The sequence below is a fragment of the Syngnathus leptorhynchus genome, chromosome 8 (genome assembly GCF_054491065.1).
Source record: "Syngnathus leptorhynchus isolate UIUO chromosome 8, UIUO_Slep, whole genome shotgun sequence".
Taxonomy (NCBI): Eukaryota; Metazoa; Chordata; class Actinopteri; order Syngnathiformes; family Syngnathidae; genus Syngnathus; species Syngnathus leptorhynchus.
The window spans coordinates 11,832,659-11,858,112 of NC_141202.1; the positions used below are offsets into that span (position 1 = coordinate 11,832,659).

The 25,454-nt window shown below is 48.6% G+C and overlaps 3 protein-coding genes across 7 annotated transcripts; 2 read left to right on the top strand and 1 right to left on the bottom strand.

Moving 5' to 3' along the window:
- Positions 1-415: 415 nt before the first annotated feature.
- zbtb7b (zinc finger and BTB domain containing 7B) lies at positions 416-10,714 on the top strand. 2 transcript variants are annotated; one of them, XM_085918341.1, is made up of 4 exons: positions 422-718; positions 1,986-2,053; positions 7,185-8,263; positions 8,383-10,714. In XM_085918341.1, exons 3-4 carry the CDS (start codon positions 7,191-7,193, stop codon positions 8,936-8,938), a joined length of 1,629 nt encoding a protein of 542 aa, XP_085774467.1. In that variant the 5' UTR covers positions 422-718; positions 1,986-2,053; positions 7,185-7,190; the 3' UTR covers positions 8,939-10,714. The 2 variants fall into 2 exon arrangements, with proteins under 2 accessions (XP_085774468.1, XP_085774467.1); XM_085918342.1 differs by lacking the exon at positions 1,986-2,053 and having other exon boundaries at positions 416-718.
- An 837-nt stretch (positions 10,715-11,551) lies between these two features.
- cyp4t8 (cytochrome P450, family 4, subfamily T, polypeptide 8) lies at positions 11,552-14,656 on the bottom strand. The gene is made up of 12 exons (XM_085918343.1): positions 14,304-14,656; positions 14,071-14,215; positions 13,834-13,878; positions 13,555-13,682; positions 13,340-13,464; positions 13,111-13,265; positions 12,934-13,040; positions 12,655-12,845; positions 12,459-12,592; positions 12,240-12,304; positions 12,016-12,098; positions 11,552-11,886 (listed from the first exon to the last, which is right to left on the bottom strand). The coding sequence occupies exons 1-12, from the start codon at positions 14,490-14,492 to the stop codon at positions 11,715-11,717; spliced, it is 1,539 nt and encodes a 512-aa protein (XP_085774469.1). The 5' UTR covers positions 14,493-14,656; the 3' UTR covers positions 11,552-11,714.
- Positions 14,657-16,464: 1,808 nt separating this feature from the next.
- Positions 16,465-19,118, top strand: med18 (mediator of RNA polymerase II transcription, subunit 18 homolog (yeast)). Of its 4 annotated transcripts, XM_085919431.1 has the most exons (5): positions 16,468-16,619; positions 16,793-16,887; positions 17,159-17,317; positions 17,414-17,499; positions 18,176-19,118. In XM_085919431.1, the coding sequence occupies exons 4-5, from the start codon at positions 17,427-17,429 to the stop codon at positions 18,730-18,732; spliced, it is 630 nt and encodes a 209-aa protein (XP_085775557.1). In that variant the 5' UTR covers positions 16,468-16,619; positions 16,793-16,887; positions 17,159-17,317; positions 17,414-17,426; the 3' UTR covers positions 18,733-19,118. The 4 variants fall into 4 exon arrangements, with proteins under 4 accessions (XP_085775558.1, XP_085775557.1, XP_085775559.1 ...); XM_085919432.1 differs by lacking the exon at positions 17,159-17,317 and having other exon boundaries at positions 16,465-16,619; XM_085919433.1 differs by lacking the exons at positions 16,468-16,619; positions 17,159-17,317 and having other exon boundaries at positions 16,776-16,887.
- The last annotated feature ends 6,336 nt before the right edge of the window (positions 19,119-25,454 follow it).

Sequence of the window (25,454 nt, forward strand, 5' to 3'; positions counted from 1 at the left end):
CAGAGATTTCAGGATGGTGGGGGTGGGCTGGGCAGGTGCAGCTCACCACTTCTTGCACCCTCACTTTGGAACCCATCAAGAAGGAGCGAGATGATGTTTCCAGTTTAGACACTTTTGAATTAATTAATTATTAAATAATTAATTCATTAAACTTTATTCTTTCATATACATATGACATTTTAACAGTATGAGGAAATTGGCAATTGACTTAACTCCAAGTCAGTTTCACTCCAAAACATTGTAATAAATAATTTTGCGTTTTGTCGATCCCCTACCTGATGTCCCCCCCACCCCCCTACCTGATGCCCCCCCGGATCCCTGCCCTGGGGTCCGGCCCACCGCCGCCGGCACGCTGTGGGCGCGCTCCTCTCCCACGCCGCCGAAGCCAATCGGCGTCTGGCGGGGCGTTAAGTAGGCCAAGCCGCTTCCTGGTTCTCGGAAGGCGGAGCTGAAGGAGCTGGAGTGGGCTTGAGGAGGCAGTGTCACCGGCGAGGGGGTGGAGGGGGCTTGATCCGACCGGCGGTGTGGCAGGAGACGACGCCGTGGGACCAACTTATGACGCGAGGTGAAGGCTGTGGACTTTGCCGGCGGATTCCAACTATTTTTCGAAGAACTTAATACAAGAGACGAAGAGGAACAAGAAGCTGGCGTATAGGGTCGACACAAATCAGGAAGTGAGCGCGGTGGGAGGCGACGAGTCGCAGGACAGGTGACACAGGTGAGTGCTAAGCTAACATCTCAACTTAATACCTTGCGTGTGTTGCACATGTTGATTTATATGTACTTGTTTACAATCTGCATGGACAAGAAAAACATTTCTGCGCTCGCTTCTACTCCTCCTAAAGCTTCCGAACGGGGTCACGGGAGGACTCGCGAACACGTCACGTGTCCATTAACTATTCTGCTGGAGCGGCCGTTGCGTGATAGTTTGAAGCATAAATATGTCAACCAGGTGAGAGGTAGAAAGTGCCAGTGAAAGAAAGATAAAGAAAGACAGAAAGGGAGGGGTCGTGGAGTCCATTTGTGAGCTGGCTAATTATAGAAGACGTCCGTGAGCTGATATACAAAACCCAACCTGCTCACACGTGCCATGCACACGCATGCAGGGGGGTATTTAGCCGACTGTGTGTCGGTGGTGGTCTCTGCCATCGTTCGCATCCCCATCCTCTTCAGAAGGAGGGCGCACCCTGTGTTTTGTCCTCTGGTGCGTGCGTGCTTGCAGAGCTGTGGAGGCAGGCAGGAAGGCCTGGCGTGCCAGTGGGCTTGTGTGTAAGTGTGTGTATGTGTGTGTGTGTTCACAGAGGTAGATGAGGCTGGCTCGCCCCTCTGACAGACCGGCCCAACAAGCTCGACTGGCTTGGGTTTGGTTTCCCCTGAAATGGGCGCACACACGCACTCGCGCGTGCACACACAAACACACAGGACTTGTTTAGTTTAGTGGAGAGACGCCCATGCAGGTACAATCCCACCTCACTTGACTAACCTCATGTCAGCCTTGGTGAAAATATTCAAAGCCATGCAGTGCTGCTGCACGCCACGTGTTGAGTACGTGAAGACCAGGGCCGGTTCGTAGCGCCCATCCGATGGCGGTGTAATGGCAGTCCGGGATAATTGGACATCTGCTTCATCTCCGCTTCCCGCTGTCCCGACATGACCTCTGTGCTCGCCTGCTTCCTCCCTTTGCCACACCTCATCATCACTATCATCACAATTTCGGAATCAGCTTGCACTTTATTCAATGCGGCCAACATCTTCTACTACTCAAAATGGGCTCACAATTACAACATGGTTCACATTGACCCAACATTGATTATGATGTTACAAGATGTAACTGTCTTCTTTTAGTAGGACCGCCCCCTTAACCCCCAACCACCTCTTCAATCCCACCGAGCACATCCTTTGTTGGCTCCCTAAAGTTCCTCTGATGGGATTGAAATGAGCTGAAAGTAATGCTCCGAGTGACTCGTACTTGTTCCTTCCCTCAGGGTGTAAGACGTTGAAAAGGGACGGAGACGACCAAGGAGCCATTCTCGCCGCTGTTTATGGACTGCAGGTAGGAAGCGAGAACACACAGCGCTCACGAGCACCACGATTGTCATCTCATCTTCACGGAAGGCTGCTTTCCTTTCCGAGAGTGTCTTTTCGGTGAACGTTTTTTTTTGGTGTGAGCCGCTGGCGCTCCATCGGGTTGATGCCACGTCCGTGCCGACTTTGTGGAGCTTCTGCTGTAGGGGCGGGCTGGGCTGCCTGGAAAAACAGCCCGGCCCACGGAGATGGACCAAGCGCTTGAATATTTCATAGGCGGCCTGGAAGTTAACTCCTGTGTGGTTTGAGGGCAGCCCACGCTGCGCGCAGCTTTTAAAGACACACCATGAATTGAGCCAAAAACCACACTTGTACTTTTATTGCGAGTACGAGCCCCAAGTTGAAGAAAACAAGCTTCACCTTTCGCTAATACGCGGACGACGTGTCGGTGGAGTTCTCTCACCCGTGCCGCATCGTGGGCCGATCAGACTGAAAAACGTCTCTCTGGCTGAGACGTGATAGATTCATTGGCAATCTGGCCCCAAATAATCACAGATCAATTCAGATGAAACATACAGTGGCACATAGAAAAAAAGAGAGAGAAAATAATTGGCATTTGTTTCTATGTTGACCTTTCCACTGAGGAAAGGCCTGTGTGTGTGTGCGCTGGACAGCATGGCGTAACAAATCATGTGATCATGGGTCTGCCGGCGTATGACTAGCATGTGTCTGAGGCGTGGTGAAGCGTCGCTTCTGGATGGAGGGCTTCTCGTAACGCACAAACATGCAAGGGTGACGGACAATGCCTTCTTAAGCATGCGCGCGCGCGTGTGTGTGAGTGTGTGTTGATTCACTTCAGGCTGCTACAGTTGAGTCTTGCCCCCACTCGACATGTGTCAATAGAGGAAGTTGTGCGTCTGCCATTTCCTCATTTTCAGTCACGGGGCGCCGCCGCCGTGGCCTCAGAGGGCCTGCCCGCCCACCCTCCAAACCGGTGTGCTCCTGTGCCGCCGCCGTCTCTTGTGATTCAACTCTTCTAGTAAGACAGCCGGCCAGTGCTTATCATAATCAATCTCGCTTCAGCAAAAGCGGGAGGGAGGCGATGAACAAAACGCCCCCGCAGTTGAAAGTGACCCCCACTTGGAAGGGGAACTCCACGTAGCTGCACTTTGTCCTCTTTTGGAGGAGGAAAGATTCCTATGAATTGCTTCTGCGGGCTGGGAAATATGAAGCTCCACTCTTGCTCGTATATTTGTATTGTGCCCAGCTCCTCTCTTGGCTCCTCAGTGCGGCAGCAGTTCTTTGCAGAGATAAAGAACATATTCACGTGAGCATTGCTTGATTACCAATGCACCCTGTCTTTCTACACACACTGTATTACTCCACAGTTGGTATTCAGATATCTGTCGCTTAAAGGGTAACAACAGCGGCTAATTGTTAACTTGTGGGCTGATAGCGTTTCCTAGTGTCTTAGCATTTAGTCAGTGGAGGATATGCAGTTGCGTCATGCTCTTTGTAATTCTCCAAAATTTTCTGATCGACGGCTCACATCTCGAAAAACTTGTGTTGCGTGTATCGCCCCCACCCTCCCCCACCCAGTTAGTCAGCTGTACAGTAAATTCCTCCTTGCAAGCGCAATTTACGGACTTACAGGAAGCGCACTCCCCTTGGCGAGCCCGCCGTCGGTGACCGCGTATGACAGGAAGGTGTGACGCTGCACGAGCAACTCGTCTTTTTGAGTATCACTCCATCGCGGCAAGATCTCGACCACCTTGAGCGAGTACAGGAAAAAGCAACTGATTGGAATCGGTTAGCTTCGCAGCCTTCATTTGCGCGTCGACGTGGTCCAGCTTGTGAAATTTAGCTGTCGACAAGTGCGAACAGCGAGGCGGTGCTACCTAATCTGCAAGGTGTGTGTGTGTGTGTGTGGGGGGTTGCATTTTGAGGCCTGCGCCGGACGATTGTTAAGACCGCAACTTGATTTTCTTGTTTTCACCTTGCACCTTATCGACACCCACTGTCTCCTCCCCCGAGGGTTTCATGCGTGATTTCAAAGAACATGCGCCTTCAAGTCGTTGGAAATCTCAGACACTTCCTTTTGCCAACCTCTCTTCCTCTTAGTTTATTGTGGAAAGTGTGGCTGAAATTGAGTGGGCGGGGCCTAAAGTGCTTTAGTGTGGTGGTGATGGCGGTGGGATAGTTGCATGAGCCCCGCCAGTGAAATCAATAATGGGACGTCTTCTTAGATCTGAGACCACACTCAGACGGACATTAATGCTCCAGTTCTGTCAAGGTTAGAGGAGGGCAGAGTTGTTGTTTTTTGTGTGTATGTATGTTGGCCCAAGTCTGTGACTGTTGTTAAGAGTCAAGTGCGTGCTGCTTTCTTCGTCAGCTCCTCCACGGTTTCTCCCCCCTCCCTCCAAGGTGTCCCACTCAGTCACTCCTCTCACTAACCCCCAAACAAGTCAAGCGCAAAGAGCGCCTTTGGCTCTCGGACGCAAGAGACAAAGCCATGAGAGGAGTACGAGTGCGTGGAAGACCAACGGTAGGAGTTCCTTCACCGACTTGTCGGGCCGCTCGTCAATGAAAGCGTCCGTGCGTGTATTGAGGCCTGCGTGTGCGTTTCACTCTAGACGAGGCTTTTGTTTAGCGTACAGTCAGCGCCACGACTCCTTGTTTGTGAGGCTGCTCTCGTTCAAATCGTACTTGAGCTGCGTTGGCTTGTTGTGAAATTAGTTTCGACCTTTTCAAGTTGTCAACTCTCTAAGAATGTCAGCAATAGCAGTAAAGTGATCAATAGAACCTTGTTAAAAAAAAAAAAGTTCTGTAGTGTGTCATTTGCAATGTGACTTCGGAAAATGGGAAGAAATTCTTTTCATCCTTAAAAAACAAGTCAGTTGGCGGGTTGCTCTCCGGTTCTGAACAAAGTGAATTCAAACTAAATTGTGCTATAGTTGTTTTTTTCAGCTAGTCGACTTAATGTGTTGAGAGTCAACCATTTGCACAGTTTCATGGGGACTGGAGCAGCCCGAATGAATTCCTCAATCTGGATGAAGCCGTTTCATGTCTGGAAGATGTCATTTCTCTGCGGCGTTACTCGTCCAAAGTTCTTGCCTATAAGCTTGGCGAATCAACAACTAACACGCTTGGTGTGAGCCATATAGATGCAAGTCATCATAATCGATGCGGTGACAAGAGCTGTGTCACATGAAAAAAAAAAAAAAAAAAGACTCCGCACGCACACACGACCACGTTGGAAAACATGTGACATCAGCTTCATAAGAGCGTTTGTCCCTCTCGGCCGCATTTTCTCTGAATAGCATCAAGTCACTTTTTCCCTGAGTCTGATATAATTGAGCTGGACTGGGAAAACTGAGTTCACTTTCATGGAAAACAAGAGCCATTAGAAAAACATGCATACACTGCCCGTGTGTGCGGTAAATTTTCTTGATCGACGTATATGCGGACAAAGTCACCCTCTATTTTTATTTATTTTTTTCTCAAATGCAGAAGTCATGCGCACGCTTGCTCACTTTCCTGGCAGTTGTGCTGCTAATGGACACTCATTAAGTTTTCATCTGTTGAGTTTACGTCATTCTCTGCGTGGCGTGTGGACCCGGGGCGGCTCAAGCCGCCACCTTAGAAGTGCTACGAGTGCTACGAGCGGTCTCAGAGCGGGAAAATGGCCAAGACTCAATTCACCCATGGCCGCTGCAGGTTTAACATTCTTGAAAAGGACTTTACCAAATGAAGGAACGACACACCTAAAGTCAAACATAATTGAACTGTGACGACCAAAAGCCCAATTAGCATGAATAAACCAGTTAAGCTAATCGTGAACACTCTGGGGTGTGTGCTGACATTTCAGCCACTTCATGAGTCTTTCTCGCCTCATCAAGACCGAGTGGTCTATGTCGTGTCTTCGTATTGGTGTTTTTTTTTTTAGGGAAACGTCGGAGCGGCACGGGCCTTGACCAACCATGTGATTGCGTCACTGCGCCAGGGTGCCTGGCATTGATGTCCCAAGCTCTTGTCAAACATTTAATTGGCTTGACTTCTTTTCGATTGGGTGGAGTTCACCTTGCCCGCTTTTAAATAGATTGTCACATAACAGGTTCAATGTAACAATGGTGGGCGGGGGCCAAAGGCACCAGGGTGTTTGTGTGTGTGTGCTTGCGTGCGTGCGTGCGTGTGTGTGCGTGTTTGTGTGTTGGATGGGACCACGGGCTGTCATGCAACCTTATGCGGTGTGTGCGTGCGCGTTCGTCTGGTACTGGGTGTGTTTAGGAGCTGGTTGGTCTGGTGGCTTCAGCGCCGTGGGAACATGCTTATTGGATGGATGGATGGATGGATGGATGGATGGATGGATGGATGGGTGGATGGATGGATGGCCGGGGGGCTGCTGGCTCGTTGCTATGGGAGGGAGGCGACAAGCGGAGGGCTGGCGCCGCCGCCACCTGGGGGCGTGTGCAGACGCAGCTTGTTTGTGGAAAATCAGGTCCGCTCAGGTGTGGCAATTAGAGGCTCTACCTGGTAGAATGTGCACGGACCCGGGTGAACCAGGGACTCGGGTGTCGGGACCCAAGGGCACGCACATAATTTGTAGAAGCGTTAGACCTGCCTTGGTTGTGTAGTACTTTAGAATCTTTCTCATTCTCATGCCCACTTTATACTTCTGGTGCGAGTGCATTTTTCTTCTTTCTCTGGTTTGCGTGGGCCAGGCTTCTTGCGCAGGTATTTTAATCAAAGGGCTAATGCTATAAAGGGAATTAACCCAGTGCCCTAAGGTTACGCCGCACCGCCATTGCGCAATCGTGTGTCTTTTCCGTCTCACCCCAAACAGTTTGCAGCCCTGCCAAAAATCACATCAGTCTCAAAAAATCAATACCAGTCCGGCTTTAGTCAGGACTCAACAGTTTTTAGGAGTCTGGCCTGTCACCCCTAAAATATGCTAGCAAAATTGTACATCTAATCAATCTAAATCTAGATCAAAATCTAATATTGTTTTTACCATGACACTGGTTGACTTGAATGTTCAATTTTAGAAAAAATATTTGAGACTGAAACAAGTAGGGTTTGCAATGCGACAGTGTCACCATGTGGTGAGTTGTGAGCGTTGCAGCAATGTGAGTTTTTTGTTTTATTTTTCCTTCTCCCAGGCGGTGATGTCGTCAGGCGAGGACGGTTTGATCGGGATCCCTTTCCCGGAGCACAGCAACGAGCTGCTGTCTCACCTCAATGACCAGAGGCGCTCAGGACTCCTGTGCGACCTCACCCTAACCTCTCGCGGTGCCCGCTACCCCACTCACCGCTCCGTCATGGCCGCCGTCAGTCTCTACTTCCGCCGGCTCTTCGGGGCGGAGGAAGGCGGGTTCAGCGAGGGTGGCGGAGGTTTCAGCGTGTGCCAGCTGGACTGTGTGGCGCCCGATGCTCTGGACGCCCTGCTGGAGTTCGCCTACACTGCCACCCTGACCATCCCCTGCTCCGCGATGAGGGACGTGCTGCGCGGCGCACAGCTTTTGGGCATCCAGTGTGTGGCGGATGCCTGCAGGGACATCTTGGGGGAGAAGGCGGAGCCAGAGGAGGAGGAAGAGCGGAAGAGGGAGCAAGACGTCACAGCCACCGCCGCTGCTCTCGGGACGCCGGCAGGAGAGCACGCTTCCCGAAGGAAAACAGACAGAAGGAAGTTAAAAAAAGTGGGACCTCATTTCATGGACTCCTTGCCGAACCTGCCACCCGCTTCTCCCGTCTCGTACCCTTCACCTCTATCGGAGAACGGGCGCTCGCCGCCCCCTGCCCGACCACTCAGCCCGGAACCTGAGGAGCTGCTCTTCAGATGGAGGCAGAACGGCGACCCCGGAGGGATCCGAGTACCCAAGCGGGGGCCTGCCTTCAACGGAGGTCACCTACACTGGATGCACCGCCGCCCGCCACCTCCGGACGTGCCCCCAGAGGACAAACTATCTGAGGAAGACGACATGGAGGGTTTCGGCAGCGAAGGGACGCTGATGGAAAGCACCTCCACCGCTTCCTCCGTGGCTGAGCGGGGGGACGGTGCAGCAGCAACCTCTGTGGCAACGGAGATGGGCGCGGGCAGGAAGAGGAAGTCGCAAATGCCTCAGCAGTGTCCTGTCTGTCAGAAGATCATCCACGGCGCGGGAAAGCTGCCTCGACACATGAGGACGCACACTGGAGAGAAACCCTTCCAGTGCTCTGCCTGCGGCGTTCGCTTCACCAGGTGAGCAAATGGCAACCTGCCCTCTCTTTTTTTGCACCGTAGTGGCTTGACGAGAGGCGGGGGACCCGCATGCATTTGCCCTGCTATCTTTTCACCACCTGACGTGTTCTTGCGTGTAGGAATGACAAGTTGAAGATCCACATGAGGAAGCACACGGGCGAGCGGCCTTACTCGTGTCCGCACTGCTCCGCGCGCTTCCTGCACTCGTACGACCTGAAGAACCACCTGTCCCTGCACAGCGGCGCGCGGCCCTATGAGTGCCTGATCTGCCACAAGGCCTTTGCCCGTGAAGACCACCTCCAGCGGCACCGCAAGGGACACAGCTGCCTGGAGCCAGCCACGAGCTGGCGCGGCCAGGGGCCCACACAAGACCAGCAGGAAGGTGGGGTGGACGCGGGCGAGCGGCTGCGGCCGTCGGAGCCTGACCCCTCGGTGTTCCCGCGCCCCGCCGTGCTGGAAGGCGGCATGTTCAGAGCGCACGCCGATGCTGAGCGCACGCTGGCCCTGCAGGTTCTGGCACAGCTCAGCCCGCAGCGCTTCGCCAACTACCAGGACCTCCTCCTGAGAGGCAGAGGGGAAGGCGAGCACAAGGATCCTGGGGGCATCGACTCTCGGCGCCAATGTTGGCCGCGGGAAGCGGCAGAAAAGATTGATGAGGAGGGCCAAGACGAATAGCGAATGTTTCTGTGTGTGTGTGGTATGACATCCACTTAAAAAATATATATATATCTCACTCAGGTGGCTGGACATGCTGCTCCATATGGGGAGCACTTAAAAAAAACAAAAGCAAAAAATGTAACATGGGTTTTCTCAGTCGATTTCAATGTTTGTTTGTCCTTTGGCTATGAGCTGTTGATTTTTTTTTTTTTTCCTTCCCTTGCTTCTTTTTTTTCTTTTAGAAGGGAACTCACGGCAGCACTTTTTGCAACATGTGCCCCCGCGAGTCTCACCACAGTATTCAGATGAATATTCGGGTTTGTATTACCAACGTAGCGTGACCAAACCCAGAGACGAGGCGAGTCGTGACGTTTCCAAAACAACCCTGAGGGCACTTGGCCAAAATGGCAGCCGCACAAGCAATATGCTCTTTGGACTTACGAGGGCGTCCTCAACATTTTCTTAAAGAAAATGTTTGCCGGGAATTCACCTTGAAGCTGTATTTATAAACGTTAGCTGTAATACTCGCTCGACTGGGATGATTTGCCCCGCAGAAATCCAAAGCTAGAGCCGAAAGACCTTTTGTTTGTCTTTGCCTAAAGCTGGCGCTGAAACCAAAGAGAGAGTTATTTGATAACTTCAAACAATAGAGCGAAAGAAAATGATTGGTAGCCAATGTAGGGTTCAAAGAACTCTTTCCAACAGTTCTGAATGATTCTGCTTCAAGCATTTCCTGTGTTGATTGACCAAAAAAAGACCAAGTCTTGGTCAAAATTGTTTTGGCTCTTCAAAGGCTTCCAATGCACACATTTGGCTTCCTTAGTTGAAACAACAAAGGTGAGGCCGGGAGGAGTGGGGTGAACATTTAGCCCTTTGTCTGTATTTATTTATTTATTGTGTTTGTTTATTTATTTTGGGGCTTTTCTTTTTTTTTTTTTATTTTAAACTAGATCAAATCTGGGCTTGGTCAACAGTTTTATGTCATCGCTACACATGAGAATGAGGCCCTTGATCCCTTCGTTGCGCTCCACCAATGCATTCCTTGCACGTGAAGCCATTTGGGTTCTGCAAAAAAACAAGATAAACATTCCAGCCTCTTACCAAAGGGGTGGGCAACTTGCGGAACGTGGGCCAGCTGGAGCCTTTTATTTGGCCCGCCGTGCTTCCAAAAAATTGTTGGGATGACACAGAAGTGTTGATTGGCTTCTTGTATCTTTAGAAAAAGTTTGCCACCATTCATGTAGAAGAAATGCTGAATGAGCTTAAGAATGCCGCATGTGCGCTTGATCCCAAAAAGCTCCGGAGGCACCAAAGGGACTGGTCAGTTCACTTCCATGTCATCTTGATTTGAAATTTGTATTGTTTTCTATCTCTCTTCTCTATCTGGTGCCTCCTGTTGGTGTAAATTGTAAGCTGCACTGTGCTGACCTGACTACTGTACTTGGCAACTCGCACGCGACCATTTAAAAAACATTTTTTTTTGGGGGGGGGGGGTTATTGTTTTAATGTCCGGTGTATATATAATATGGATGAAGTTGCCTTGGTGTTTGTTATGCTGCACTTCTTCTTCTCAGGAACTCTTGAGCAATGCACTAAGTGGTTGTAGGACCTCTAAAATGGGGGAACACGATGCTGGCTCGTTTGAAAAGTATACCAATGGACTCGTGAATAGCTCACAAGCAGAGCTGCTTTCAAAAGGCATTTACGTGAACTGCTAGTCTTAATAGAGAGTCGCTGCTCTCAATCCCAAAGGATTGAGTGAGAGTGTGTGTGTGTGAGAGTGTGTGTGAGAGAGTCTCAATGCCAGCTGTGAAGTGTACCTCTCTATACAAAGTTTTTGTGGCTTGGGTTTAGGGAGGAGGGTCTGAGACCTTCTGGCCATCAGGGATACTTATGATTTTTGTCCTTCAGTTTCTTCTTGACCTTATTGACTTGCCCTTGTTTCCCTTTCACGTCATGTCAAGGAACAGCAATTAAAAACAAACAAACAAAGGAAACAAAACGATGTCTTTTGCTGCTTTTCTCTGTCTGTTGATGTTTCACAACTGAAATCCATTCCCAAGTCTCTCAATGGTGTCTGTATCACAGTTTATATTAGCAAATATTTCATCAAAAATATTGCAAAGGAGAAAGTCGCTCATTTGGCCACAGTGGCGAAAACCACGCACTTTCCAATCAGACGTGTGATCTCAACAAAATGTGCCGGTGTGCATGATAAATACTCAGAAAATACGCAATCCGCAAGATTTTCTACTAGGTCCGTCTCATCCAGAGCCAAAGGACTTCACATGTAGAATGTTGCCGAGCAGGCTGGCCGGGTAAGAGACATTTCTGAGTTATCACTGAACGTTTAATTTCTCTAACGTGCTTAAGCTGACCGACCCCTGCTTGCATCTTCAGGTGAAATCTTGATGGAGTTGCACCATGACAAATCCGGCATTCTATATAGATGGATTTTTTTTTTTCTGCCCTAAACAATACGAAGCAACAATTGGTGAATGAACAGTAAGCGTTTGGATTTGTATTAAAAACCATCGAGGCAAGAATGGACATGTTTGGTAAACATTGACCATTTCTCGGTGAACTTTGAACTTCCTGGGCCACTCCTCGAAGTCAAGCAAAACAGTTGAGTTATTGTTTTCACGTTTTGCTTTTAATACAATTGAAGGTCTTTGATCATACTCATTAAAACCAAATAAAACGAAGACTGAATAAACGTGTGTGTTTGTGTGTGTGGGGGGGAGGGGGGAGTTGTGCTTGTAGTGGTGGGTAAAAGATGGCTGATGTAAGGTGTTCAGGCGTCCAGAGCTTTGATCCTTATGTGGATGCCGTTGAGTGAGCGCAGCACTATTCGAGGGATTATCTTGGGCTTCCTGGCGGGGTCTTCGATCAGCTGGTACTTTCTCAGAACCAAGGCCACCGCCACTTTCATCTCGTTCATGGCAAAGTTCTGACCAATGCAGTTCCTATAAAGAGACACACACATCAAATTGGGGCTGAGAAAGGTCAAGTGGCGCCACAAAGCAAATCTGTCCACTCTTTGCGTTTGAGAAGCATCCGAGCTTGAGGATTTGCAGCGCGTCAAGCAAACTGACCTGGGCCCGGCAGAGAAGGGCACGAAAGCATGCGGTGACCTTTTGGAAACATTCTCCGGCAAGAAGCGAAGTGGGTTAAACACCTGTGATCATGACATAATAAGACAAATGTTTGGAAAGCTCTGAGAAAGGTGCCAATTCTGTTCAAAAGAGCAGAACTTTATTTTCTGCCCCGACTTGCAAAATGAGGCTTGAGTGTCACCTCCTGCTGGAGCATGACCTACATTTGGGTTTTCCCAGACTGTGGCATTCCTGTGGAGCGCATACACGCTTGTCCCAATGAGAGAACCTGGAGGACAGAAAAAGGAGACGCCACAAGATTTCTTTGTGACCTGTTTTGTGACGAGAACTCGCTTGTCTAATGACACTACCAAATCATCTTAAGTAAATTGTAAGTAAAGATTAGTTAATAGATAAGTAAAGATTGAGTTACGTCACCCGACCTGCCGGCATGGTCCGTCCATCTACGAAGGTGATGGGTTTGGTGAGTTTTCGGGCTATTCCCGGCACTGGCGGGAAGAGCCTCAGCGATTCTTTGATGCACATGGTGGTGTAGGGCATTTTGGTGAGATCCTCCCTAGCCGAGACGGTCCTCGTTAATCGTTCACAAATGGAAAAGGCGCGCCGGGAAGAGCTCACCATTGCAAGGTGTCTTTGCCATTCAGGACCCGGATGATCTCCTGGCGGCACATGTTCTGGTGTTGCGGGTGGCAGGCCAGTGTGTGGAAGATGAAGGAGATGGCGCTGGCGGTGGTGTCGTGGCCCTCAAACATGAAGGTGTCCACCTCGGCCCGGATGTCTTCGTCCGAAAGCCCCTGCTGATTCTCGTCCTTGACCATGGGAAACACAAGAAAGCTCTTTTGATTGTCCATTTTTTTGCCCGTCTGCAACAACAGCACCAACAACGGCTCAACTCACTCTTGCTAAGAGAAGAATGTCCAGAAAGTCCAAGGTCCTTCTGCCCTGGACACGTTCAGAATCCTTCTCTTCATCCAGGGCTTTTTTTCTCTTCCGGATGACTTCCTCTTTGACAACGACAGAAGATGTGAGCGGACAAGACGATCTCGGTGGTGAGGCAGGATGCCGAGCTTTTACCGGTGTGACTGTGAGCCACCTTGCAAGCCCTCCTATGCCTGAAGCCGTGCGGGCTGAGATAGAAAATAAGGTCGTTGTGGTACGGGAATGTTCGGAAGCGGAGGTTGACCAAGTCAGTCAGCTCGTACACTGATTTAATGTACTCGTTTGTTCGGCTGAAGGCAGAGAGCGAAGCATTAATGTGGGAGGTTATGGTTGGGGGGGGAGATACGTGCAGAACGGCCGCCACCTTTCGGTCTGACACTTGCTGTCGTAGCTGAATGCGCACTTCATGATGGTATCCAGCGTCATCAGGCTAACGTGTTCAAACAGCTCAAAAGGTTCGCCGCTGCTCGCGTACTGCTCCCATTTGACCTAGCCGGTAACATTTAGAGCAACTCGATTCATTTCTTTGTTTTTCTACGTCATTCCGAATCGCGAGCTCGCGACGTCAGAGGCACTTACCAACATGATTTGAACAGATTCCATCATCAGTTTGATGTAAGATTTCAGCACGTCGTAATGGAAACCCGGCGTCAGGAGCCTTCTGTGGCGGAACCATTTCTGACTGTCGGACACTAGCAAACCGTCGCCTGATGATTCAAATGTTTTTGTAGTTATTACCTAACAAAGCTTTTTACTTAGAGGGTTCAGAACATGAAGCAAACTTTTGGGAACACGTTTTTTGATACCAGAAAATTTAAGCCAATGCTAGATTGCTAGCTAACAATGATGATGTCTTACCAATCCAGCTCTTGAGGAATTTATATGCAAAATCATCTTTTGGCTCTGGTGGGGAAATAGGGAAACAAAAAGATACGTGACATAAGATCCAGTAGAACACATTTCAACAGTTCTATGAACGTATAATGTATTTAAGAAAATCATGAACGATTATTGCAATTTTATTGCTCGTCGTCTTCAAGGCAGACAGAAAAGGTCCTGCTGACTGACAGCGGAAAGTAAAAGCTCATGAGGCACCTGTTGTCGTCACGATACTTTTCACGTAATCTGGATGGTGGATGTTTATGAAACAGACGCAAGGGCCGAACCACAGAGGGAACGCGTAGGGGTACTGCTCGCCCCATTTGACCATCTTGTCCAAGTCCGTCCCATCTTGTTTGAACTGAAAGGGAGCGAGGAAAAATGCAACAAGTGTTGTTCGCATCAAGCAATTGCAATCACAACGCTCAGGAGCATCTTCTGTTTCTTACTTGCAGGACATGCCCAAAGAACCAGTTCCCCGGCGGTCCGGTGAACGCTTCGATGTTCCGCAAAGCATCCCTCCTTTGAATGAGGAGCACGGCGAGCTTGTAGACGACAGCGACCAGGCAAAGCAGTGCGAGCGAGTCCTGGAGCGAACATGACGGCAGCAGTATCCCGAGAGACTCGCTAAGCGACATGTTGGCAAGTGCAACTGGAGGACAACAAGAAAGAAAAGTGCCACGACTTAGCCGAACCGACGAACTTGCACACTAAAATGTACAACGGAGGCGTCAAAACTTCTCAGAACCGGGGTGGGCGGGGGTGAGCGGAAATCAACCCTTGACTCGCATGCATAAGCCATATATCACGTGACCGCGTGTTGTGTTTCTAGTGCTCATTCGCAGCTGCGACTACAATTCACGCACTCCCACGTGTTACCTAACTTCTTCCGCTAGGTGGCGGCAGTGCATTGAAGAGTTGCACAACTTTACGTAAGTAAAGACAATAAATGTAATCCAAGCTGTTTCGTTGTATTTAATTTGAGTTCAACACGTGTTTTTTCTTCAATAAACGAATAAATTATATTTCAAACCAGAGCAGTTATCAGTCGAGATCATTGGTGTTGGCGCACTCATCATAAAAGGGTGGAATACCGGCTACAGTGTACATTTCACTTTATCTCAAACATAAAACACACAAACGTATCCATCCTGACTCTTGTTACAGGTTTTGTTAATACATCTGTACAATCATGAAGCATTTTGTTCCAATTTCGTCCCAACTACTTCAGGCAATAAATAATCCTAACAAGTTTGCAGACTAATTTCTCACCTTTCTTTTATTTAACTTTAAAACCCTCAGGCTGCCCCATGTATACTTTATAATCAATAGGAGCATGCAGATATGCAGTTTTAACATCCAGTACAGTTGTGAGCCATGCTGCACTGAAAGCTGCATCAGACTGCGCACAGATGTCATACTAGCAGTCGGGGGAAAAACTTTCATTATAATCAACCCCTGCAACTTGACTAGTATAATTACATACCTGGCTTTGTATGTTTTTGTCTCATCAGGATTTTCTTTGACAGTACAAACCCTCATATTTCAATTTTCACATAAGGCATCAACAATAAACGTCTTTAGCTCTGACTGTGTCAGTCTTGACTTTCAAAAAATACACAAAAGCCACACCAGAATAAGCCTCAGTAAATGCCAATAAGAACCTGAACCCATCCTTTGCTGCCGGGGCCAGCCAGATCTGTATATACCTGTGCAAGTCGTACAGTTGCCCTTTCCTCCAGCTCTCTGTTCCTGCTTTGATCAAATTTCCCTTGCATAGAGAATTCATATTTCAAGTTAAATTGATCAGTTTTACCTTTAATCTTCATTCCCTCTGTAACACTTTCCAACTTGACCCAAAATTCTGTGCTATGTTTGTAAATCATAACACCCATGACATCCATTGTCATCATTACTCACCTCTGTAGGCTCATCTGGTTTTAAATAATATAGCCTATCACACACTTGAATCTCAAATGTCATACCATCTTTATGGATGAGCTTGTTCTGTCCCTCCTTAAAGATGACAGTCTCTCCTTGGACGATCGCTGCCTTGACGGAAAAAAATGTTCTGTGGATATGATGGGACAATGGCCTCATCAACATGGGGTCCACTGCGCATCCTCCTCTGTCAATCAGAAGAACCTTGGCTGCACCCCTCTTCAGTGCAATGCCGCTGGTCCCACCTCAGGACAATCTATTGCTTTATGCCAGAGGTTTTCAACTGGTTTTGTCCAAATTTTGATCACCATTATAACCAAGAAGCAACTTGGGGACTACTGCTTTGGCGGAATATCATCTTATTTGGTACCAAAGGAAGATAGACCTATACAGGCTATTTATTTGCATCTGTATGTCTATTTTGGGAATCTCAGCTACATTTGACAAAATTTTGAGGGGTTCATAAAATTAGCTGCAAATTAAAACAAGTTTAAATAATAAATCCATTTTATTTTTGAATATGTAACAATTATTTTCAATTTCCAATTTCGCATACCACATGCAATACCGCCACGGACCACTAGAGTGCAATCACTGCTTTATGGCCCTTCTCGCGTCCCCACCAGATTTGCCTCTCACTCTCATGACGCTGTCCTCCTCTGTGGACACAGTCCTGAACTTTTGGGTGCTCTCATAGCCCCGCAGCTTTGTCTTGAACCCAGCAAAGGTCAACTTTTCATCACTCTGGGACACATGAATGGAAAATGGCTTAAAAACATCTGTCAAAATATGTGACATGCTGATTGACTGCCTTTTGGAGGGAGGTCAGTTCAGTCTACATATTTATCACACAAGGCTTCCCCTTACCAGCTTAATGATCTCTCAGCATCTGCAGCGCTTTCCTACTATCATTAACCGCGTCTCTCATCACAAGCGACAAGCTCTTGTCGTCCAACAGCTGGATTAACTGTGCATACGCCTTTTCATTCTTTCTCAGCACAATAGACATTCCCTACCAACAGGTGGCGTAGATGTACCGTTTCCTCGTTTGACAACTGCCAAATAAATCAGAGGAAGAAAAACAGCCAAGCAGTAAGTAGCAGCAAAAAAAACCCAACTCACGTTCGGCGAATAAGTTCGTTGTGCTCTGTGTTGTCCCGGTCAAGTCCGTTGTGTTTCATTCGTGGTGTGTTCAAACATATTTTGACCAGCGTGCTGCTGATAAGTTAGCGAATTGCCGTTTGTGATGTTGCTAGCTTTCAAAGCTACACATCGTTTGAATGAACACACCCGCGAAGCTGTCCGCATCCTCGGCTCATTTTCTTCGCTCTCCCCGTTTGTGTTGTTCTGGTGCCTTTACAAGCCGACCAACCAGACGTAGTTTAGAATACTCACATTGGCTCACAAAAGCGCCGACATTGCTGGATAGCTAACAACGCTACGTCGGTGTTGAATGAGCAGACGACCGTGAGGCCAACAGGATCCTCAGGGCTTCCTGAGCTGGAGCTTCGGGAAGTCAAAGGTGCCTTTTCCACCTGCTTCTGTAGTTGAATATGGTTAAGGCACACTGTTGAGACCAAGTGCAAGCCTAATTGTAAAACTTTGCTCTACTTTTCAGTCCCTTGGGAACCATGGAGGCTCCTCCAGTCACCGTGATGCCCGTGACCGGCGGCACCATCAACATGATGGAGTATCTTTTACAAGGTGAGCTTCATTCGCCGTCACAGGAAACAATCAGGAGAAGTATACATACTTGGTGTAAGAAAATTGCACCACGGAGAACCGAAATATAAAGCTATCAAGTTTTGAGTTTTTATTTTCTGTGAGCAATAGTAAGCAAAAAGCAGATAGCAGTGATTAAAATGATTTCACATCTTCCTCTGGAAGTGAACGCACTCGGTTTATCTGGCATATTAATTGCTTCACTACACGGGTGGTCCTCCTTTTGCAAAGATCGTGCGTAACCACAACACAGTTAAAACCCAGCATTTAGTCCTCATCGCCAACCTATGTGAATGTAATGCACAAGTCCTAATATTTGAATAAAAATCCCTACAAGCCCCCTTAAAGATAACAATTAAATGGAAAAAGAGTATCCGAGGGGGAAAAAGAATAAAGAAAAGATGAGTATATGAAACTTATTTTTGACCAGCAGAGTACGACGTTAACAAGCAGCTCACATTCTAAAAATTAAAAAGAGCCGTAGCAATCCTAATAGTTTAATGTTCTCCAGATAACCAAGAAACATCCATGTTGCGTAAAGGTTGTCGTCGCACGCATTTCCCCCATGTTTGACTGAGTGAAGGTGTGCACGGCCGATCGGCGTGATTGATTGCGAAGTCATGCATCTCATTGCACCGTGTTGTTTATATAACTTCAGGAAGTGTGTTGGACCAGGCCCTGGAAAGCCTTTTGCATCGCTTGCGCGGCCTTTGCGACAACGTGGAACCTTCCACCTTCACCGACCACGAGCTGGTTTACCTGCTGAAAGGCCAGCAAGGTAACCCTTTCATCCTGCGCGCTCGGCGCTCACTGTCCCAGCCGGCAGCGCCGTGGCACCTGCGCTACCTGGGCCAGCCGGAGGTGGGCGACAAGAGCCGCCACGCGCTGGTGCGCAATTGTGTGGATGTGGCCGCCTCGCACAGCTTGCCCGAGTTCCTCAACGAGATGGGCTTCCGCATGGACCACGAGTTTGTGGCCAACGGGCATGTTTTCCGCAAAGGTGCCATGAAAGTGGCGGTCAGCAAGCTATCGCGAATCCTGGTGCCCGGCAACACGGACAACACGGAGCGCCTGTCGCTGTCTTACTTGGTGGAGCTGAGCGTGCTGGCGCCCGCCGGCCAGGACACGGTGTCGGAGGACATGCGCTCTTTTGCCGAGCAGCTCAAACCTCTGGTTCACCTGGAGAAGATTGACCCCAGCAAACAGAGACATTGAAGCGCCTCGCCAGTCGGCACCCACATGTGAAATTTCGTGTTTATTTTCCCCCTCTAAGCCACACGCAGTGCGCCTCGGGGTGGACAGGATGACACGTTGCTTCATTTTGGGAGCCTCTGCCCACCCACAACAAATGATGGATGCTTTGCTGCCGCCAAACATTTTACTCAAGTGGCTTTGCACATCAAAACAAATTTGGGCTCACTTGCAGTGTGAGCAGCAGTTCTCCGAACGGTGACAGTTTGGAGTTTCCCCAACCCTGATCAAGTCAAGGCCCCCACTTTAAATCAAACAAAAAGACTGTAATCATGATCTCGGATCCACTTGCTTGTTGTGAAATGTAGCCAATGGTTGTCGCATGTTTAGAGATCTGCAAATAAAATACATTTCATGAACAACTTCTCTGGTGAGCCATGTGTTTGATTGAACATGCTTCCATAAGTCTTGAATTATAAAAGTGTTCTAGAGGTTCAGTTGCGTTGTTTAAAATTCGCCTTCTGATTGTGACCTAACAGTCCCTCCACTCAAGGCCCAGGAACCGAATTCACGACCCGCCGCCTGCTCACGCGGCAACATGTTGACATGTTAGGCGACGGCGCTTGTGCGTGCCCCTTCTGCTCCACCAGGGGGCACTGTTGCTCCTCAATGCCCCTTACTTCCTAATTGTCCCGCTTGACTCACCACCACAGATCATCTCCAGGAGCTTTGGTTGCCATGGAAATAATTAGCTGCGAGAACTGCCCCCCCCCCCCCCCCCCCCAGCCGCCACCCTCTAATTAGCTTTCTCAATTGCTTAATGATACATAGACCTGTGAAAGGCTTTCTTTCTCTTTCTCCTCCTCAACAAAAGCATTGATTTTCCCCTCCCCTCTTGCGCTCATTTCTACTGTTAACCCATTAGTGGCTCTTTGATGGCAACTTGAGCTGGGACTATTACACATGAAAGCTCCGCATCTGCCTCAGGTTCTTGCCACTTCACGCTGCGCTCCAAATTGGCCTCCCCGCCAGTGTGTCAACATTATGGCCAATCTGCAGCGCGGCAACTGAAGTAACTAATGCACATCCTGTCAGTTGACATCATAATGCGGCCAATAAGACATGAGTGCCTCTAATAATATCCATCCGGGAAGATGCATTTGCGGTCGCCTGTCGGGAGGGAGCACTCGGTCCCGACGTCTGTCCGCACCAGTTGACCTACCTGCAAATCACAGGTGATGAGGGCAAATTCGCTGAGGTGGAAACTGTGTGGCTGCCGCTACACACACTCATGCACACTCCCACATTGGCTTTCAACATCTTAGTGTATGCAATCACCGCCGGACGCCAGATTAGCTACTTGGGTCCAACCTAACGAGTTGCGATGCGAGGGCTTGCAACGGTGCCCTACCGAGCAGCTGACCTCTGGGTGGGTTGCGATGCGGTCGCTCCCACACGACTCCAAAGTATGGCCGCGGTGAAAATAAATGTACAGACGGCTAAGTTGAGCCGCTGTTACACAGGAATGGTCCGGATGCAGATAACCAATATCACCGCAATTCAAAGCAAGTCATTTGGCGGCTTACCCTCATGGATAAATTCCCCAAGTGGGCTTTGTCTGTCCTTCGGCTTTTGGTGTGTTCTTCATCCGACAAAGGCCATCAAAACTAAAACGGAGCTGACCGAGGCACTTGAAGCTGCAATACGAGCGATGTCGTGAAATATTACCTGCATTCTCCAAGCAGATGCTAGCATTTGCATGTCTTCTTTTTTTTGCTAAGTAGCAGCGTCGCGCTGCCGGCACCAGTCAAGATTCTTCACTGGGTGAGTAATTTTGCTTTATTTGATTTTGCTGTGGCTCAAACTGACTGAAACGCTGTTTGTGATTGCGCAACTCATTTTTGCGAGCACACACTATGTGGAACCTCAAAACTTGATAGAGTGACAGTTTTGCCGTGACGTTTCCCAGCAAGCCGGGGGACCCAAGCGCCCCGTTTCAGCTTGGACTGAATTCCAAATTAAAGACGCAGACGTATGGCCCGGAGAAGCGAGGTCTCGCCGGGCTAATCGGTGTCTTGGCATCGGGCCCGCTCGCCTATTGTGGATGCAGTCGAGCGCTGACATGCACAAGTGCGGCCTTCGTCTCCCGGCCGGAGGCGATACGCGCCGCGTGTTGATATTCAGAAGGCGGAACACTTGTTGATGTTTAAGACCGTGCGTGTCCAGTGTTTGCCATTGAGATGTGGGCAGCACCTCCAGAACCAGTGGGACAATCATACTGATCATCTCATATAATTATTTTTAACATAGTGTGATTCATTTGAGTCGACGGACAGAAGCGTCTGGATGTTTCCGAGATTTTGCAGGCACAATGCAGGCTTTAGTCAGAACATGTCTGCACTTTGGTTGATTTGGACTCTTCCTTGTTTCATTCATTCATTCATTCATTCATTCATTCATTCATTCATTCATTCATTTATTTATTTATTTATTTATTTATTTATTTATTTTATTCCTTGGGCATTTACCTATTAGATGTCATTAATTGGCTAAGGCAGATCGTGATAATGAATCACATTTTGTTAGACCCAAGAAAGTGGCAGACCTGCGTTCACCTTTTTCTTTGCGTTTCATCGCCATCTTAATTGAAACTTTTGGCAGCAGTTGTTGTCTTTGAGGCTAAATGTACCAAGTTGATGTGTCCAAGGCGGGATTGTGCTCGGGGCGGGAAGTCTTAAAGTTGGGCCGCTGGGCGGGGCGCAATCCAGCGTCACCTTGGAAGGAACGTCGCCAACTGTTGGCTTGGACGGGAGCCGTCCGTCTCCTTGCTTATGTCATTGGGACCCCATATGCTTGCTTGCTGGAGAGGGTGGCTGGCGGATTGTGAGAAGAAGAAAGCACCATAGGAAAGATAAGGTGTGGGGGGGTTGAGGGCATCAAAGTCCCCAGAGTGATCTTGTGGCTTCTTTTATTGCAATCCCACTGGGTAGGTTTGCAGATATTACGCAACATTGTGAGGCTGAGAGCGACCGCCAAAGTCAAAGAGAGCGGGGTGGGCTTTGCTTTTGGGGGGGCAGTAGAAACATGTCCCCAAGCGAGCCTTATATGCCAAAAGAATTCCACAGCCCCTTTTTCCAGGGTGCTAATTGACAGGCACAAAAGCTGCGCCCGGTCGCTTGCGGCCGGGCGAGGTGATTACTGCTGCGAGGAACGCGCTGTTCTGGGATCGGCCGCACGCAGCCAGCCACCAGCCTCGTGGAATGTCTGGTATGGGGACAATGTCATTAAAAAAGAAAAATCCTCTCACGGCTTGTGTCGTCTCAGTTGCTTGACTCTGACCAGATTTTTGGTGATTGTCACTCTTTCCCGCCTGACGCCTTAACTCAGGTGGAGCTGGAACGATCCAAAGTCCATGTCTGTTGTTGGTTACAACTCGCAGCATTTGTATGCTTGCGCTCGCTATGTTGTGAAGGCTCATTGGCACACACGCACGCTTCTGATGTGGCGCCACACATCAACTCGGAATGCGCTGCGGCGGCCCGGCCGCAGCCGCTCCGCCCTCGCTCACAGCCTCTACCCTCCGGTTGCAGGTTCGAGTCCCGATGGTGCGGAGAGGCTCAGGGCCCAGAACATTGCAAAAGGCCCATTTCAGGAGACTTTCCAACTGGGTACTCGTGAAAACACAATGCCAGTCGGTTAAGTTCATGTCAAGCCAGCCAACAAGTGGCACTCTAACCCGGAACCTGAACGCTGCGTTCACACTGGCTGCCAATTAAAGTGCAGCTGCAAATGTGCAAACCGGCACAAATTCTTGCCGGGTCACGCAAAAGATATTTTTGAGCAAAACCGAGAATTAGCTTTTTCTTTGATTTGCTCAAATTGGAAAATTTCATCTCAAGCCACAAATTGCCGTTCAAGGAACAACGAACTTGGCCTATCTGGTAAGTGTCTTGATGTTACGCCTCTGCTCGATTGTTGTTAATTCTGCTTCGTTTGGCATCGGTAGATCTTTTTCTTCTTCTTAATAGCTAGACTTGTTGCATCTTCATTTACCGTATTTTACGCACTATTAGGTGCATTTAAAAACTTAAAATTTACTCAAAAAACCACAGTGCGCCTTATAATCCTTATATATAGATCAATTGATGAATTTGTTGATCCATACTGGTTGTACACAGCACTCTGCCAAAATGTTTCAGTACGTTTTAGTACGACAAGTAAGTTACTAGGTTGCATCGCTTCCCATCTTTACAGCAACCTATAGGCTAGAATCCATCCCATTGCTTGATTGACATACAGGTAAGCCTATCACAGTGAACCGCCCCCATCACTGCAGCACATAACACAAGCCCATCATCAAAGCTTAGAACCTAATCAATGCATTACGCATGACCGCACGCACTCGCTTCTTTCTTTAAAAACAAAATAAAGTTCATGACCAGCAAAAATGAGTTGCCGGACCAAATAAGAAACCAAACCGAATCACTTTAATCCCATCGCTTGATTGACATTCGGGTAAGATGCAGCAAACTACCGCCTACAGTGACCCCCCCCATAGCACGTATGCAGCTAAGAAGCTGATCAACGCATTATGCATCACCACATGCACTCGCTTCTTTCTTTTTAAACTAAATAAAGTTTATGACCAACTTGCTGGACCAAGTAAGAAGCCAAACCGAATCACTTTAAACCCATCACTTGATTGACATACGGGTAAGCCTATTGCGAGACAAGCACAGTGAACTGCCCCCCTCACCGCAGCACATAACGCAAACCAGTCATCAAAGCTAATCAACGCATTACTGATCAACGCACACACTCGCTTTTTTCTTTTAAATTAAAGAAAGTTTATGACCATAAAAAATGTGTGGGGTTGCTGGACCAAATAAGAAGTCAAACTGTATCACTTTCATACCGAAAGGAAGTAGGACTTTACCTCATTGACTGGGTTGAGATTCATTTAGCACAGCACCATCTGGTGGATGCATACCGCAACCCTAGTCAACCTCAGTTTGATCTAGTTATTTTATGCGCCTTTTAATCCGGTGTGCTCTATATATATGAAAGACTTTCTAAAATAAAAAGATTCAATGAAGGTGCGCTTTATAATCCAGTGTGCCTTATAGTGCAGAAAGTACTGTATGTAAAACTGCTACTTTTTCTGCATGACATTCCAAGTTACAATTTTATTTTCGCCAGGCCATGTTTTACACCATCGAGCAAAAATGTCACTACAGGTCCAAATATGTATGGTAGCTCCTGAATTCCTTTTGGGCCAATCGGATTGATGTACCTGTGGCGGTCGGCAGCCAGGCGGGCGGACGATAAAATTGAGGTAAGGGGATCAACCAGATCCACAGCCTGCCAATATTGCGTTGTCGGTGGATCTCTCAAGTGTTTTCTTTTCACCCTCCCGTCGTGGACATTTCATTTGGTACAAGAGCCCATTTCACCTCACTTCCTCTGGATTAAAAATCTAGGGTTACCTAATCTCTTAATCGGAGCTAAATCTGTCTAATCGCCATAGAAAATTACACTCACTGGAGTATAGCCGCCAAATAATGAGCTGAGGTGAAACCTGCGCGCACTCCAGTCCCCCGTGGAGGACATTTGGACGCCTCACACTCAGCCTGGACACACGCATGCAGTCACGCACATGCAGGCGCAAATCCCCTCACAGCACTGGAGTACCCCCCCCCCCTCCACCCCCACCCATGCTCGTGCATGCATGAGTGCAATTGTGCACAAATTCCACCTCCCGTGTATTTTTTTCTCCCTAAATCACGGTTGGGCGTGGAATCAAGCACACACAAAGCGAGGCGGCGGAAGAACGCGCCAGAACGAACACTCACTCGATCACCAGTCTGGTTTTTTTTTTTTTTTTTTGGGAGGGGGTGATTGAAGGATTGTGGAGCCTCAAATTAAAGCAGGAGGAGAGGGAAGGAAGGAGGGGAGAGTTTGGGGTCTCAATGCGATCACGATGGGGAGTGTATTGATTTGCTGAGCGCACTCCACAATTGGCTGCATCTCATCGCCTCGCACTCCACGCGCGTAACACGCTCGCCTTCGCGGAGAACATTTGTGTCTGCTGAGCCGGAGGAGAGCGTCTCGCTGACATTTTTTCCTCTTTTGTTTAAAAAATAGAGCAGACAAGTGGACGCCTATTTTTTTTTTTTTTTTGGGAGGTTGTTGTTGCTTCGTCACGCCTCTTTATTAGAATTGCAGACACTTGTGCGCCCGCCGCCGACTCGCTTCATCGGAAAGATTGAATAATTCACGCTACAATCACGCCTCGTCGCCCCCTCCCTCCCCCGGGTGATCCTTTCCTGCCTTTCGCCGTACCTTCCCGGTGTCTCCTCGGTGGATTTATCGACCGTTGAAGCTGCGCACGCATCTCGAATATCATCTGTTGCTGCCGCCGCCGTTACCGGAGGAGACACAATCCAGGCATCCTCGGACGCGATGATCAAAAAGAACGTTTGATTGGATGTTTTCGGCTAAAATGGACGAAAAGGTGTTGTTACTTTTATTACTGCTGCTGTCCTTACAGGCGATGCTGCGCCCGCTGCTGTGATTTGATTCATCATGATCCGTCTATGCCACCGACCCCCCCTCCCTCATTGATCCACGCCGTAAGTTTAATAGCCGCCTGAGCATTTCGGCGTGAAGTGATCCAGCGAGGCAGCAAACCCAGCAAACCCAACCAAAACGGGAACGTGGATGTATCGGCCGGCACCTCACGTCAC

Bases quoted from the DNA above. Each gene is read 5' to 3' on its own strand.
- zbtb7b (XM_085918342.1), top strand. From the start codon at position 7,191: ATGTCGTCAGGCGAGGACGGTTTGATCGGGATCCCTTTCCCGGAGCAC. The intron at 8,264-8,382 runs GTGAGCAAATGG...TCTTGCGTGTAG, and splicing joins TGCGGCGTTCGCTTCACCAG to GAATGACAAGTTGAAGATCC.
- cyp4t8 (XM_085918343.1), bottom strand. From the start codon at position 14,492: ATGTCGCTTAGCGAGTCTCTCGGGATACTGCTGCCGTCATGTTCGCTC. The intron at 13,683-13,833 runs GTAAGACATCAT...TTGAATCATCAG, and splicing joins ATTCCTCAAGAGCTGGATTG to GCGACGGTTTGCTAGTGTCC. The intron at 12,593-12,654 runs GTGAGCTCTTCC...CGTCTCGGCTAG, and splicing joins GGCAAAGACACCTTGCAATG to GGAGGATCTCACCAAAATGC.
- med18 (XM_085919432.1), top strand. From the start codon at position 17,427: ATGGAGGCTCCTCCAGTCACCGTGATGCCCGTGACCGGCGGCACCATC. The intron at 17,500-18,175 runs GTGAGCTTCATT...ATATAACTTCAG, and splicing joins GATGGAGTATCTTTTACAAG to GAAGTGTGTTGGACCAGGCC.